The 14,198-nt window shown below is 35.0% G+C and overlaps 1 protein-coding gene across 1 annotated transcript in view; it reads right to left on the bottom strand.

The window, feature by feature from the left end:
* Smp_123720 (putative sodium/solute symporter) overlaps positions 1–14,198 on the bottom strand; it is a gene marked incomplete at both ends in the record, with an annotated part of 41,479 nt that overhangs the window by 21,042 nt on the left and 6,239 nt on the right. The window contains 5 exons of the mRNA XM_018797005.1: positions 489–643; positions 4,206–4,273; positions 4,653–4,700; positions 6,108–6,177; positions 7,355–7,642. Of these exons, the coding sequence (XP_018652090.1) occupies positions 489–643; positions 4,206–4,273; positions 4,653–4,700; positions 6,108–6,177; positions 7,355–7,642 (629 nt within the window). The remainder of the gene's footprint in view (positions 1–488; positions 644–4,205; positions 4,274–4,652; positions 4,701–6,107; positions 6,178–7,354; positions 7,643–14,198) is intronic.

Below are 14,198 nucleotides of genomic sequence, written 5' to 3'. Positions count from 1 at the left end.
AACAAGACTTGTGAAATGAAGTAAAACTGAGTCAATTCCTTAGATTATCCTGCGTATAAGTACATCGATTATTCTATAAACAGTGACAACACTAGACGAATGAAAGTTAAGGAATTCTTCGAATCGATATAAAAAAGCGATCAGGAAAAACAGTAAATTATCATAAGTCATAAGTAATGCTTTAACGGTTACAATCCAGATGTATAGAAATGTTATTATCAGCTGTTGCACCGATTGTTAAACTTTAATTCTCATACCATGGACCAACTTTTCCTAGACAACACTGTAAAACTAAGAGACAGTGAACAGCTGGATCGTCCTAGTATAGAAGTACTTAGGAGTGGGCATAAACGATCCATGGAGGAACATTAGGAAGAAACAGCTATCCAGCCTTCCTGTTTTTCGATAGCTGTCTAAAGAAAGTCAGTCAGTGATGTGAAACTCTAAATTTAAAAAAATCATTTAAACTTATTACATAACGCTCTTACTCGAAAGATTGAACACGCTGACCGTCTATTACTATACCCCATAGACGTTGGAATCCACCGACTTTTAAAGTAATTAATAATGTGATTAAACATAATCCACTGATGAGAACAATCAGTTGAAAAAGATCAACCCATACAACTGCACGAATACCACCCTAAAGAAATTTTAAAAGGTCAAAAGAAACCACAGAAAAAATGGCTGTTAAATTTTTCTACAATTTATACAGTTAACAGTGTAACAGGGAATATTCATTAACAAACGACGAAGCAGATCGGAGAGATGAAGACCCATAATAAGCGTAAGATTGTAATGGATTATTTTAGAGAAAATCCGATTTCTGTCATCTTCTGATTAGATTAATTAATATTTGACAGATTACTATGAATCCATGCATTTCACTCATATCATTAATTGTAATGTAATGGCGACACCGACAAAAACTAGTCCTTGTAGTATCAGTTTATATGTTAAGCCCATATACTTTATTCTAGCTATTGGCCAAGCCAATTCACCTATACATTGAGTCACTTTTTGATCACGTTAATTACTCGCTTATTAACCTTGACTACTTTTTTATATGAGCGTATGTGTATGCATACTTCATATCTTATTCATCATATGTCTGTCATTCATTTTTGTCTGACTATAAATGTTGGATAACGCCTGCTTAAAATGAGTTGGCTTACCAGCCATCTCCAATGCATGTCGTTTATGTTTTGCTCGCTAACATTTGCTCATGTGCTTATAACCTTCTGGTCTGCACCATTCATCAATAAAAATGTAGTTGCCGCTTCCCTTTGCCTTCTGATATTATGCACCGTTAAGATTGGTATAATAACGGTTATCTAAGTGAATTATTGACGAAGCACGGCACTACATCCTTTAGTATCCTCTACATATCTAGTTGTCATGTTACCATGGTATCTCGTAGTAGTTTTTTAGCAGAATTCAAAAGAACATGTCATCTCTAATCCGATAAAATAGGCCAGAAACAAGAAACTAAAGCTTTTTTGAAGGAAAACTAAATCAGCAACCAAATGAATATACATTTTGATATTGTTATATTCTGAAAAGGATTATAAATGGTAACTTTTGAGAACTATTTATAGACCAATATGATATGTATATTTCCTGTTGTATAATTGTTAAGTAACTAAACTATTCATATTCATGTTTCTTTTATTGTAAGCTTCATCTTGACCCACAGACTATTACTATACGATTTGCCATTCCTGAGTTGTGCCCAGTCTATTAATTACTCTTTCCCCTATTCACCGCCACGTTTAGCTAAATCTTGTACAAATATTATTTTCTATCTTATGGTATGATGTGGTCAGTTTGTTTGGTATATAAACTCAGTTTATTTGAAATATAACGATTCATATTTGAGAGGCTGTTATTGGTGTTCTGGACTTAACTGGCTGGGCTAGACAGAAATCAGGACCAAGAAATGCTCTAGACTGCTCGTGCGGGCTTCATGTGTTAATGGTCCGATCAATAAATCTCCGCTCTCTAATACGCGGGTTCAAGATATAACAATTACCAGTACAAGTTATAACAGATATTTAAAGAAGGGATCAAGACTTTAGGTAGCTCCGATGTTTCGCTCAGTAATATAAGCTTATTCAGGGAATTAGCCAAAGATAATAATGGTCAGAAACAATTCTACATAAAACACTTGTCCAATAATGTTGAGATTTCAATTTTGTGTACAGTAAAATGTGGATTATTTACTATGTAATATGTTCAGCGTGAGCCGTGTGGAGGTGTCTGTACAAACTGTAGTGGCTTCGCTTCGTCAATCGATCACCTCAATAAGTTATAATAGAAATATCAACAGTGTTTGAAATCAGAAGGCAAAGAGAAGCGGTGACTACAGTTTATAATAGGGGATAGCGCAGATTACAAAGCTATGAGTACTCGAGTGAATTTGAAGCGGATGAGTAAGTATATGTGAGCAATTACATAGGCAAATTTATAGTCCGATCGCATGACGGTAGAGCAAGGCAAAAAAAAGCTAATAACAGGATTTGAGTACATATATACATGGGGAGGAGGATGAATCATCGAGTGATATTTAAGCGATCAACATTCTAGCTAGAGTCTGTCATGTGCTCTCGTGAACAAAACGTTACAAAGAGATGTGCGAATTGTTACTTTTCAAATAATGTTGTCTGTTAAGTCAGTTAATAAAAGGCCCTAACCAAAATTGGCTGCAGGATAGTTGCTATAGGATGAGCATGTGATTGTTTTTAAAATCTAGAGAATAAGTGTAGTCTTGGAATAATTCGGACATCAATCGGCTAGATAATTATAAATATAATTTTACGACTGACATCTTTCATAAACTTGACCACAAATTTCTATTAAACTGTTTGTTTTAATAAAATGGATAGTGACTAGTAGTGGAATCTAGTTTGACGCGCGTTTCGTTCTATTTGGGACTCATCAGCTGGATGTACCTGCATCTCAGAGTTGATGCTCACTCTGGGACTCCAACCCAATACCTTTCGCTTCAAACGCCATCGCGTTATCCATTCGGCCACTGAGTCCTGATAGCCACTTACTTGTGCGATGGGGTGAAGTTTAAATTCATTTAGTATTGTTTGTTTGAACCTTCCCATCAATGTGTTAGGACTGAAACTGGTCAGTCTCTAATTGGCATATGTGCATACTGTGCGTATTGCCTCGATATTGCCTTAATTCACAAGCATTATAAGCAAGGATGGATAGTGACTACCAGTTGCAGTCCTAACACATCGATAGGAAGATTCAAACAAACAATACTAAACGTTTGTTTTAATGTTCATGAACTTTAACAAATCTAATAGGTCAGCTTAAAAATTCTTTCAACAATCAACAAATGTATTTAGATGAATCATGTAATGTTGGATAGGCATTTCTCATCAATTTTTAATCTTTACAGCAATTTTCATTTTCGACCCTACTCCAGATCCTGCTTTTATATATTTTTCTTATTTCAACTAAAATAAATTTAAATCAACAAGCTAGACGACGAAAAGTTTCAATTTCTTATGATCTGTAACACGATGTGAATATAATTGAATGTTTCTGTTCACGCCATAGAGATAATAAGTTAACGTACCCTTCAAGTGCAAATATTCCTATACTTATCTTTGAGGCACACTTGAAGCGTCATGACTAGTTAGTTAGTCATAAGCAACATATAACCTGGGACATATGTGCATCGGTTCAATTTGCCACATTAAATCAGCACAGTGAAATGATATCATTAAAATCAATGTCAAAGGAGTAGAAGTAGTAACAGTATCAGCAGTCATGGTAAACATTAGGCATAGACAAGATCATTGAAGAATGAATTCACGGAATAAAAAAAAACATAGAAGGTGTTATTTAAACTTCAGATTTAAAGGAAGGTGAAGAACGGCTGCATCTGAACCTTTGAAACAAATTATCGATTGTTAGTCACCTAAGTTCTTTTAACACAGGTTACAGTCATCGTACAGCTAGCTTATGATGGGTGTTCACATTACTCAGTTACTTAAATCGAAACATATAAAGCAAAGCCCAAATAGGTAATTCATTAGTTAAAAATCATGCTTTTAACCACTTAGTCGCCACTAGATAGATGCTCCACATTGACTGATCAAGTATTCCTTTACTTACAAAAAAAATTTATTATTTAACATATTTACTAGATAAGTCTACATATATAAATGATTAATCTAACTTACAAAAGCTGTATAAAATGTAGCCACCAGACCAGTAGATAATATGGATATCCATATGGGTAGACCACTAACTTCAAAAATCCATAGAAACAAACATAATGAAAGAAATAGATCAATATATAGAAAAGAGATAGAATTAGATTCATTTTATTTTCATTATTGAATTTATTAAATAAATGAGTTGAACATTTTCCAATGAATATATAAACATGATCTATATGTCATGTGACCTACGCAAAAACGTAACTCTGTAATATATCTATGTGCATATAGAGAGAGAAAGAGACTAATTTGACAAGAAATGGTCACCGTTCCAAGGTGTAGAAACTAATCAAAGCATGTGTGTATTAGTAAAAATGATACTACTACTACCACTACTACTAATAATAATAATAATAATAATCAATCTCTCAGATCATTTTTTTCCAAGTTAACAAAATAATTACTCACCTTGACTGAATGCCAAAGCAGGCGCATACAATGCAAGAGCAATGTAAACTATCTTTAAGTATCAATTTGAAAGAGGTTATAAAACAAAACAAAAAAATGAGTAGCATAGTAAGTAAATATGCAGATTAGATGACAAAGGATTAATTTAAAAAAGGTGAATAATGGAAATTGATCATTAGTGAAACAGGATTTTAAGTTAGATATTAACTGATGGAATCAAAAAATGTCATTCAGAATAATAGCAATATTGCGGCATAATCAATAGATAAGTACTAAGGGTTAAATAATTTGACAGTGGTTACTACTATAAGAGCAACTAATGTTTGACTATATCAGTTCTATATGAAAGACAATTTCATCCCATAAGGCAGATCGGATTAGAAAAGTAAGGTCACATGAAAAGTATCTCTAAATTTAATGGTACAATTTATTTATTTATTTGAACACACAAATATTGGTACGAGGAGGAACCAGATATATATATGCGCCACACAAAACATTGTCATGTCATTTGAATTGTATGAGGGCTATGATGCTGCCCGGGTGCCCAGACCAAAGAAGGTGGTTTACTTAGGGGACCACTCTCCGAGCCTTTAACCTGAGGATCTGATCCACAAAGCAGTGAAGCATCGTAAGGAGATGCAGTCCCATAGTATCCGGTGACCAACGACTGGTTCATACACCATTTGTTCCCTCAGGATGCTGGAGCCTATGTACACCATTGGTTTGGAATTAGGGTTTTCCAACTTTCCTAGATGGACTTTCCATGTCCACCAACCCGGTTAAAACACCGAACATTCGCTTTTCGTCCTCTCAATTTCGTAAACAACACTCCCGCCACGAGAATGCAGTGAGCAGGACTTCCCTGTCAGAGGCTGTATACGAGTGGCCATGTGAGAGCATTTCCAGAAGGAGGACGGGCTCTCCTTACTCTCGGCCGTACCAGCACATTTAGGGGGCCTTAATGGTACAAATAACAAAACAAATGAAAAATGAACCAATAGCAAAATATTTACGATGCCACTTACTACCTAAAAATAAACAGAAATGGGTGATTGCACAAAGATTTGAAAATCCTATATTCGATTAGATATAGGATTGTCTGCGGACACTGCCGAGAAATCTTAAATTATTACGACACAGTCAGTATATGATAAAATCTACCTTCGATTTAAATAATTTTCAAATATCTCATATTTTAACAGAGTTTATAAACCAAGGGATAATAGGTAGTTACTAAGATAAATGTCGCTTCACTGTACATTTTTTTTCTAAAGTAATCAACTTAAACTTCAGTCTTCTACTTATTAAAGAATGACTGAAAATGTTAACCTAGAACCCCTAAAATAATTATACCAGTGATGATTTTTCAGTCCTTATTTAAATGATAGTATTTCAAAGTAATTGTTTAGATAACTATAAAACTCAAGTGATAATATGTGTAAAAAAATGAACGTACCATTTGTAATAAGAATACAAGTGAAGTTGTCCATCGAACAAGTTTTCCAAATCGCATTTCTAAATACTGTTCAATAAAATTCAAGCAAAATACAAACACAATATAAATTATCAGAAGGGGGGTTATATAGAGATTTTCAGTAATTTTTTATATAGTTCAGATCATGAGTTAATTAAAGCTAGACCAACAGTGCGCCTCCACGATCCCGCCTCGTAATACTGAGGAGTCCCACAATAGGACGAAACGGCCGTCCAGTGCTTCCAGGTTTTCCATGGTGGTCTAGCTTCAATCGGCTCATGACCTCAACAATACAATGATTTAGATAAATATATAAGAATTTTAGGAAAATTATTCATCAATAAATTTTCTGTAAAAAAGGTTGTTAAATAACATAAACACTTTAAAGGATAGTAACGCATGAAAAGAGTGTTATTGTGATTTTGACAAAAGAACTGAAGCACTTGTGAATATGCTTACATGTCCGACTTTTGAGAATTCCTTTGTGCATAGTATGTACTAAGAGCTAAAACTAGAAGACTTTTAATGTAAGACTAGAAACTAAGTAAGTACTTAACATTTATGACAAAAATCAGTTCTACATCAGAACAGTAATTAGCGATATATGTAAGTCTAGTTATTACTATTCTATTTTAGTGGGGAAGTAACCTTCCTGAGTTCAGATTTTCAAATTCCCAAGTATTCAATGACAATATCTATCAAACTGCTTAACGACTACTACAGCGCTTTGCAATATAAAATGTATAGAACCATGGAAATCAAACGTATGTCCACTTCACTAGTAATATAAGTATCCAAATATTAGACTGTAATCTACAACTGCAGCAAGTGCGTGACAAATTGCAGAGTTGTATGTAAATTAAACAGTAGCCAGATGACTTCGTATTTTATGAGTGGATCGGTGACTGTAGTAGTTGAATTACACCGCCTCAAATACTTCGATTTTGACAATCGTTTAATATCACTTCATCTTCATACAAAAATAGTTTGCACAAAATTATTACGTTAATTTTCCCATCACATATACTTATATAATCCTCCATTTGTTTGCAACAAATGTGACTGTAAGATTAAATAACTGGTATTTCTCCCACAATCTATGTAAATTCATGTTAGAAATAATCAGCCATCAAAAGAAGTTTAAGAGTTGGTTTAATATTTATGGTAATACGGTTACCACTACAGAAAACAAAAAGTATATACATATCAAAATTAATCAACTAACTTCATGAGCACTGTTCAATCTAAGTTTATAAAATACTGGCATGTAAACATATGCAGCTAATGGAAATGCAATACAATAACCCCCAACCAATAATATGAATTGAATACCACATTGATAAGCTTCAGATGCAGTGCCTAATATAGCGACAGCTGATAAAAAACTGGCCATTACACTTCCAACAATAGGTAACAAAGTTAAATTACGATCACCTAAGAATAATTCTTCTACGTTCATTTTCTTTCTCACTTTTGGTTTAAAGTTGATACCAGGAAAACAACTAGTTAATTTCTCAAAAATTACATTATGATATCGATGATAAATCCCAATCAGGGAGTAACAAATAAGTGAAATAGCGAAAATCAAATAATCTGACCAATGGAAAGTTGGTGACATTTCGTATTACAGTTCACTAGAAAAATACTTAAAGGTTAACAAAATAAACATCGAGTTAGTTATCACTTTAAAATATGTATTCGGTAAGAATTTAAAAAAACAATATATGTATGACCCAACCATTTCACAAACAACTCTAAGGTTAGAAAATTTTGAAGCAAAACTAAGTGTGATTACCAATCCATATTTATCACGTTGACTTTTTCGCTCTTCAGAAAATATCCTTAAAAATGATCAGATTAACGTACGATAGTTACATTACAACCACCTTGACTACAATGTTCCATTTTTTTTAAATAATCTTAAATCTCCACATTTTATTTGTGTAGGTTTTTACGATCACGTATACTTTAACAGTGTAAAAGTACCAAGATCACGGAAAGTGACCTCTCAAATTACAAAGCTACATTTAATACCTATTTGATTCGTTTCTTTATTAAATAGGTGGCACTTTGGAAAAGCTAAATTAATCAGTATTTTTAATGGCTTAGTTAGCCAAACCGGAAGACTTCGGTTGCATTTTGCGTTGCGAGTTAACATTTCAAGAAATCCGGGCACACATTTATGATAGTTGCTATCGTTGATTGCAATGACCGATATCCCAAATACCTCACCAAGGTAGACAGAGAAATTAACCTCTAAAGACTTTCCTATTCTTTCGGTAACAAAGACGTCTTAGTGGACAAGTTAGGGACCGATATGCCGTTAGAGCAAAATATTGATCTACTCATTCTGTTTGACGATGTAGAGCACATAAACTCAAAGCGACAATGAATAAATACAAGACTAAAAATTTGGATGGTTCGTTGCAATTTTTGTCTTCAGAAACATCATCAAGAGATAATAGCTACTGCTTTCACCGAATCAGTGTGTTTCAAAGAGCCATTGAGTTAATAGGAGCTGAATTTACTTTACGAATACTTAAATTCTAGGAGGAGCTTGAAATCTGAAGTCAGGTGTGTAAATATGCAAAAATCTATACAACGTCCCATTTAATTATGACGAACAAGTCTTAAGAAGACTATAGGTATATTAGAAGCTTATTTAACCAATTAAAATCAAACAAAATAACAGCTTTTTGAAAACGTCGTAGTTTTTGCTTTGAGCGAAAAATGAAGGTTTTAGCTAAAACCAAGACATAACATGTCACTGTGACTCAGCAAATTTACTAATCAATGCAGATTTACTTATATACTCCAGTAAAATTTGTGCTTAAAACGATACCTATGTTGAAAGTCAATCAACACTATGTTTTGATAGATTTAGCTTCAGTGTTCCTGAAAATAAAAGCTCTTTGTCGTAACGTATTTGATTATTGATGGTTCTCGTTTCTTTACACAACGGATGGTCAAAGACGTTGTGAAAACAACTTAGCTTTTTGTATACTGTGTTTCTCCAAGTAAGTAGACTTTATAAATCTAAGTCATCATTGGATAACAAATACTGAGACCACTTTTACTTCGGTGTTTTTGTTATGAGTGTTTTAATATTTGTCTGATATTTAAAAAACAATTCACGCAGATGAAATTTGAAAAAAGATTTGTAAGAGCTATAATCACAGAGTAACAGAAGACAACATGAATGGATTTTAAGTAACATTACTAAACCTATGTCTTATATTCCATAAGAAGGGTTTACCCAATGATCACGCTCCTACCGTTTTATTATCAATGGTGATCAGAAAAATAAAATAGGACGTGAACATAGATGTGCCAGTCACCTCAAACTACGTTGATCTTGAGGCTGCAGTATGATATCACATTTTATGATTGTTTTAGATCTCGGACAAATTTGACATTACGGAGTAATTCACAAACATAAAAGTTATTACATAAGCATGGAACTTAATGCACAATAATCCAAAAAAAACAGTTCAAGAAACTCTAAACACGGTGCTTCAGTTGAGCAAGCACAGCGAGGACTTGGAGAATTAAAGAGAAATACGTACACTGAACCACGCGACAACAGACAAACTGCAACTAGAAGTTGCGCTCTCAAGGTTATACAGTATCATCATTCATTGACTTGAAAAACAAATTTTAATTGGCAAGATACATGAACGTATGATCTTTATTATTTCACGTAATTATTAACGCCTTAAAAGCTGAACCTCTCCTCGAATGTATCCGGCACCTGGAAGAGTTAAATGGTTTTATCTCCCATCCACTTTCTATTCATTATATATCATCTGAAGACTCTGCGGCCTTGACTTGGAAATGGAGAATCGGCTAAGGTGAATCAGTAAAATCGGCATCAAGTCACTCCTGAAAGCTATATAATCAAGTAACTCAACCATTTATACCCTGGACAGTCCATGAGGAGAAATACACGTCCATCCCTGTACAAAATCTCGCTATTCGACATTTACCACGACAAGAGAAAAGAAATGAAATTTTTTCATCAGCCTTCTCATACCAAATAGGGTGCTACATAAAAACTCGATCCGGTGTAAGTGTGTAAACATAATCCAGGCAACTCAGAGGAAATATGGAGATTGGTTGTCGCAATCTGTAGTCAAACAGCCGAAGTAATTGTCGCCATACGTCATTTGCAGGACACCAATGTATCCATGGATTCCTGGCCTAAATAGAAAAAGGAACACGTCCTAAAAGATAGAGAAAGACCGGAACAAGCCAAAAGCCAAGGCGGATTACCTCAGGACTGTCTTCATTATGAGTTCTATGAACATAGTTAACTCGAACATATTTCGTTACCAATTTTTTCACGATTCGCATTTTTTCACATTTCCATATAACTTGTACAATTACTGTCATTGACTGCAAAACTGTCGTTTAAATTTGACATCAATCTTTCGCAACTTTTCTGTTCCTTACTCTCAAGGCACAGTGATTTCCGCCCATGAATACATTGCTGCACATGCAGTTCTCTTTTTCACTTGTTAGCTGCCGTGATAACAGGCCTCAGATATATTTGCTGTCAATTAGTCTCCGATGCTATTTTACACCGGAGTCGTCACAATTTTGCGTGAAATAACAAGATATCCATTCTAAAAGCCAAGAACGAACGAAATACCTGTGGCATACAGGTTTTCATAAGGAGTCATCAACTCTTGGAACCTACCTGAAAAAGAGGTGTTTGCACTGTTTATTGACTCAATTGAAAGACGACCAGACACTCACAGATGCTTTTGTAAAAAAAGCTTTTATTCCAGATAGTTACCCCTTTTTCTGCATCTGGCAGGCTAATGGTTTAGTAGGTTGTATTCAGGAATAAGAATAAATCAGTTGAAGCTCGATGTTCCAATCGTCAGCAATGTGTCGGACAAAAGTAGATATAATGTCTACTCAAAATAAGAAGGTAAATGAGTACTTGAGCTATAGGGTTTTGGCATTACCATGACGTTTACGGAAAACTCCCAACAACTCACCCTAGGTTGTTGCATTACTTTCTCTCTAGAATTTACTTGCATATGAATGGAGAGCTAAGCGGGGCTTTTATTTTGTCACGTCCCATTTGAAGTACTTAGTTCCTTAGGTACATATGTAGCTTTCGACTGTTCACGAGCATCAATCGGTTCAGGTCTGGACATTTAGTCCTGTAGTTGATCCACGTAATCTTTCAAGTCAAAATCTTTACTTTCAGTGCACAGATTTATTAACTTGCCCCGCAGACTTGGGGTCGTCCCGAAGACTAGTTCTGCTGTTGAAAGTCGTAAATCACTTTTGGCAGCTTTCTTATTCCCAAAATAAATAATAGTGAGAATCCCATTCACTGGGTAAGGCTTAGGCGTGATATTAGGTTAGCTCTTAACAGACGATGAAAACATTCTACCATCCAATTAACCTGGAGATAATCCGCCGTGTAAACCTCGTGAATCTGTCAATCCTAACAAATAAACGATTAAAACTATTAGGACACAGGCAAAACACGAATCTGGCTCTAAGAAAACTCTAAAAGGTGAACCTATATGACTGGTAAACTTTCACTGACAATATCCAGAAAACTCCCACCCACTTGTGAGCATAGCTTTGTTAATTTGGCCACATATATCTAGCATTAATAAGTTTGGTGAGAAAATGTAGGAAATTTATTGAATACTAATTTTCTCATATTCTTCAGGACGTAAGATCGGGGTATCGCCTTGGTAATGTCACAATATATCAAACTACCTTCAATGGGTGATTGTAGCCGTTTTGTTTTAAGATCAGAGTTGTTAATTGGAATTCTGGGTCCTTCTTCTTATCGTTTCCTAAAGCTTCGACACTGTCGAATAATGTTCAGTTGTTGCAAGCTAACAAAAGTCATCAATATACTCCTCTCAACATTTAAATGTTAATCTGGATTTACAGACGGTTGGGATAGAAAACTGATGAACTTATAACATATTGTTCGATGGTTGTAGAGGTATTGTGGATTTGTAAATAAACACTCGACGGTGAACTTTATTCTTTCAATCCCCAGTTATTATAAGATATCAAATCAAATTCTGCTGAACATGAGATCTGACTCCGAAGTCCTATCAGCTCCAGAGTGTAAGCGCTTAACAAAATATTGGTACGGATTCAGTAAGCACCATCAACATCTGTTAGCTTGCATCACCCCTAGCGAAGGTGATTGGTCTGGCTGCTGAGCGAAGGATGTGTATTCAGCAGTTTCCTCTGTTCTACATTGTAGCTTAGGCAACTTTGTTTACTGCATAAAATAAACATGATGTTATGAATGAGTCTCATTGGCTATAATAGACCGGAGAAAAAGAGTGCGGCCGCTGTTATATGTGCTAGTCCATGGTGCACCATTGGCTGATGCTCGTTAGCCGTTCTTGATGGTGATGTGGTGAAGTGGCAAGAACGTACTTTACATGTCCCTAGGTATTACACAACGCAATGAAAGGTGTTCACTGGTGTTGAGACTCGTTGTCATAACATGGTGTTAGTTCACGTAGTTGATGATCATTAGTCTGCTCCATGTAGGTAAATAGAGGCTACCTGTTTGAAGCCTGCAAAATGCCTACCTTCAGTGGTTGGAGACATTGGATGACGCTACTCAGAATCGCTCACAATGGTCTAGATTAGTTCACTCTGTGTCTTTCTCTCGACCTCGAACTTAAGTATTTCCTCACCTTCACACCTTTTGACCATATTTTATATCATATTCCCAGGACAGTCTTTTTTTCAAATACTACTAAAATGTTCAGATCAGTTTTGTAATTTTCATCTCATCATACCGGTCACGCATAGCAACTTGGGCTGATTCGTACAAATACCATGCTTTACTTCAATGATTTATGTACGCTGCGTCCTGTAAGAGGTTTAAAACGCGCTGGCCTATGAAGTTTTGTGTTTGGTGATGAAGATGTGCTGTTCGTGGGCTCATGTCAAATATAGTATCTAAAAATAGAAAAGGAAACGAAAAATGGAGGAAAATTATTCAACCGTTCACTTGACAATGATATAACGAATATTCTGCAGAAATGTGTCGAGCTATCGTTGTGTAGTTGTGAATGCAGTCTTGCTAAGATTCCTTAACTATTTTCTACCCTTATTTTTCCGTAAATTTAACGTCAGGTTGCATGAATTGACAGTATAGAAGGTAAGGGTGTTTGTATGTCTCAAGACGAATAACCTTGACCCCCACAGATATCTTTTGTTATTAAGCACACTAGCCATTTAACATTAGAAGTGACAAAAGGATCACGTTCTCTGAAAACCTATGAAAACCTATTACTCACTTTTGAACTGTCTGTTGGTAAAGTTATCAGGAAAGAATAAAAGAGTCATAAAAAATCATAGTCTATTACCAAATAACAGTACGTCCATTGATGCATGCTAGTTTACAGACAAGATCAAAATGTTACGCATGCTTCGGGATTTACTGTAATAAATCAATCAGGTTGATACGCTGATCATAGAAACAGGGGAATGTATTTGCATACATAAGAATATGAGTCATACTAGTAAACCCCGAACTCGCAATGTTAACAATAACATGACTGACGGGAGCTACGTTGAGGAAAACAGCTTGTGGTCAGGAAATGATGCAAGTAAAGTCCAGAGATGTTTATAACAAGCAATGACAAAGCGTATGCATAATCGATCAGTTGGAAACCAAGACGTCTACAAATTACTTGGTCGTATTCCAGATAGTATTCCTTAGATAAAAAATTTAACGGGCTTACAGTGAAAGCAACCGTAAATCTTTATGAAACACTGAAGGTATTAATTAGGGCGTAGGACGAAGCTATATATTTCCGTTGATGTATCTCGGTGCTAGAAAACACCTTGTAATGACTCAAAATTCTGAACTCTAAACTTATTTTGGTAAAGTAGCAGTCTAGAATGACTTCTTCTAAGGTGTTTATTTGTGTTTGGGAATGGTTTGATGATTTTGGACGATCATGTGTGATAAATCCAAGTTCATTTAGGTCACCGTTTTTAAAACATCTGAAAATGGGCTATCTTTTGATTTACTAAGTTCAGTTAGTTATGTCGTA

The sequence above is a fragment of the Schistosoma mansoni genome, chromosome 4 (assembly GCF_000237925.1).
Source record: "Schistosoma mansoni strain Puerto Rico chromosome 4, complete genome".
NCBI lineage: Eukaryota > Metazoa > Platyhelminthes > Trematoda > Strigeidida > Schistosomatidae > Schistosoma > Schistosoma mansoni.
The sequence above is the reverse complement of the archived record's forward strand: the minus strand, read 5'-3'. Positions and strand labels throughout refer to the sequence as shown.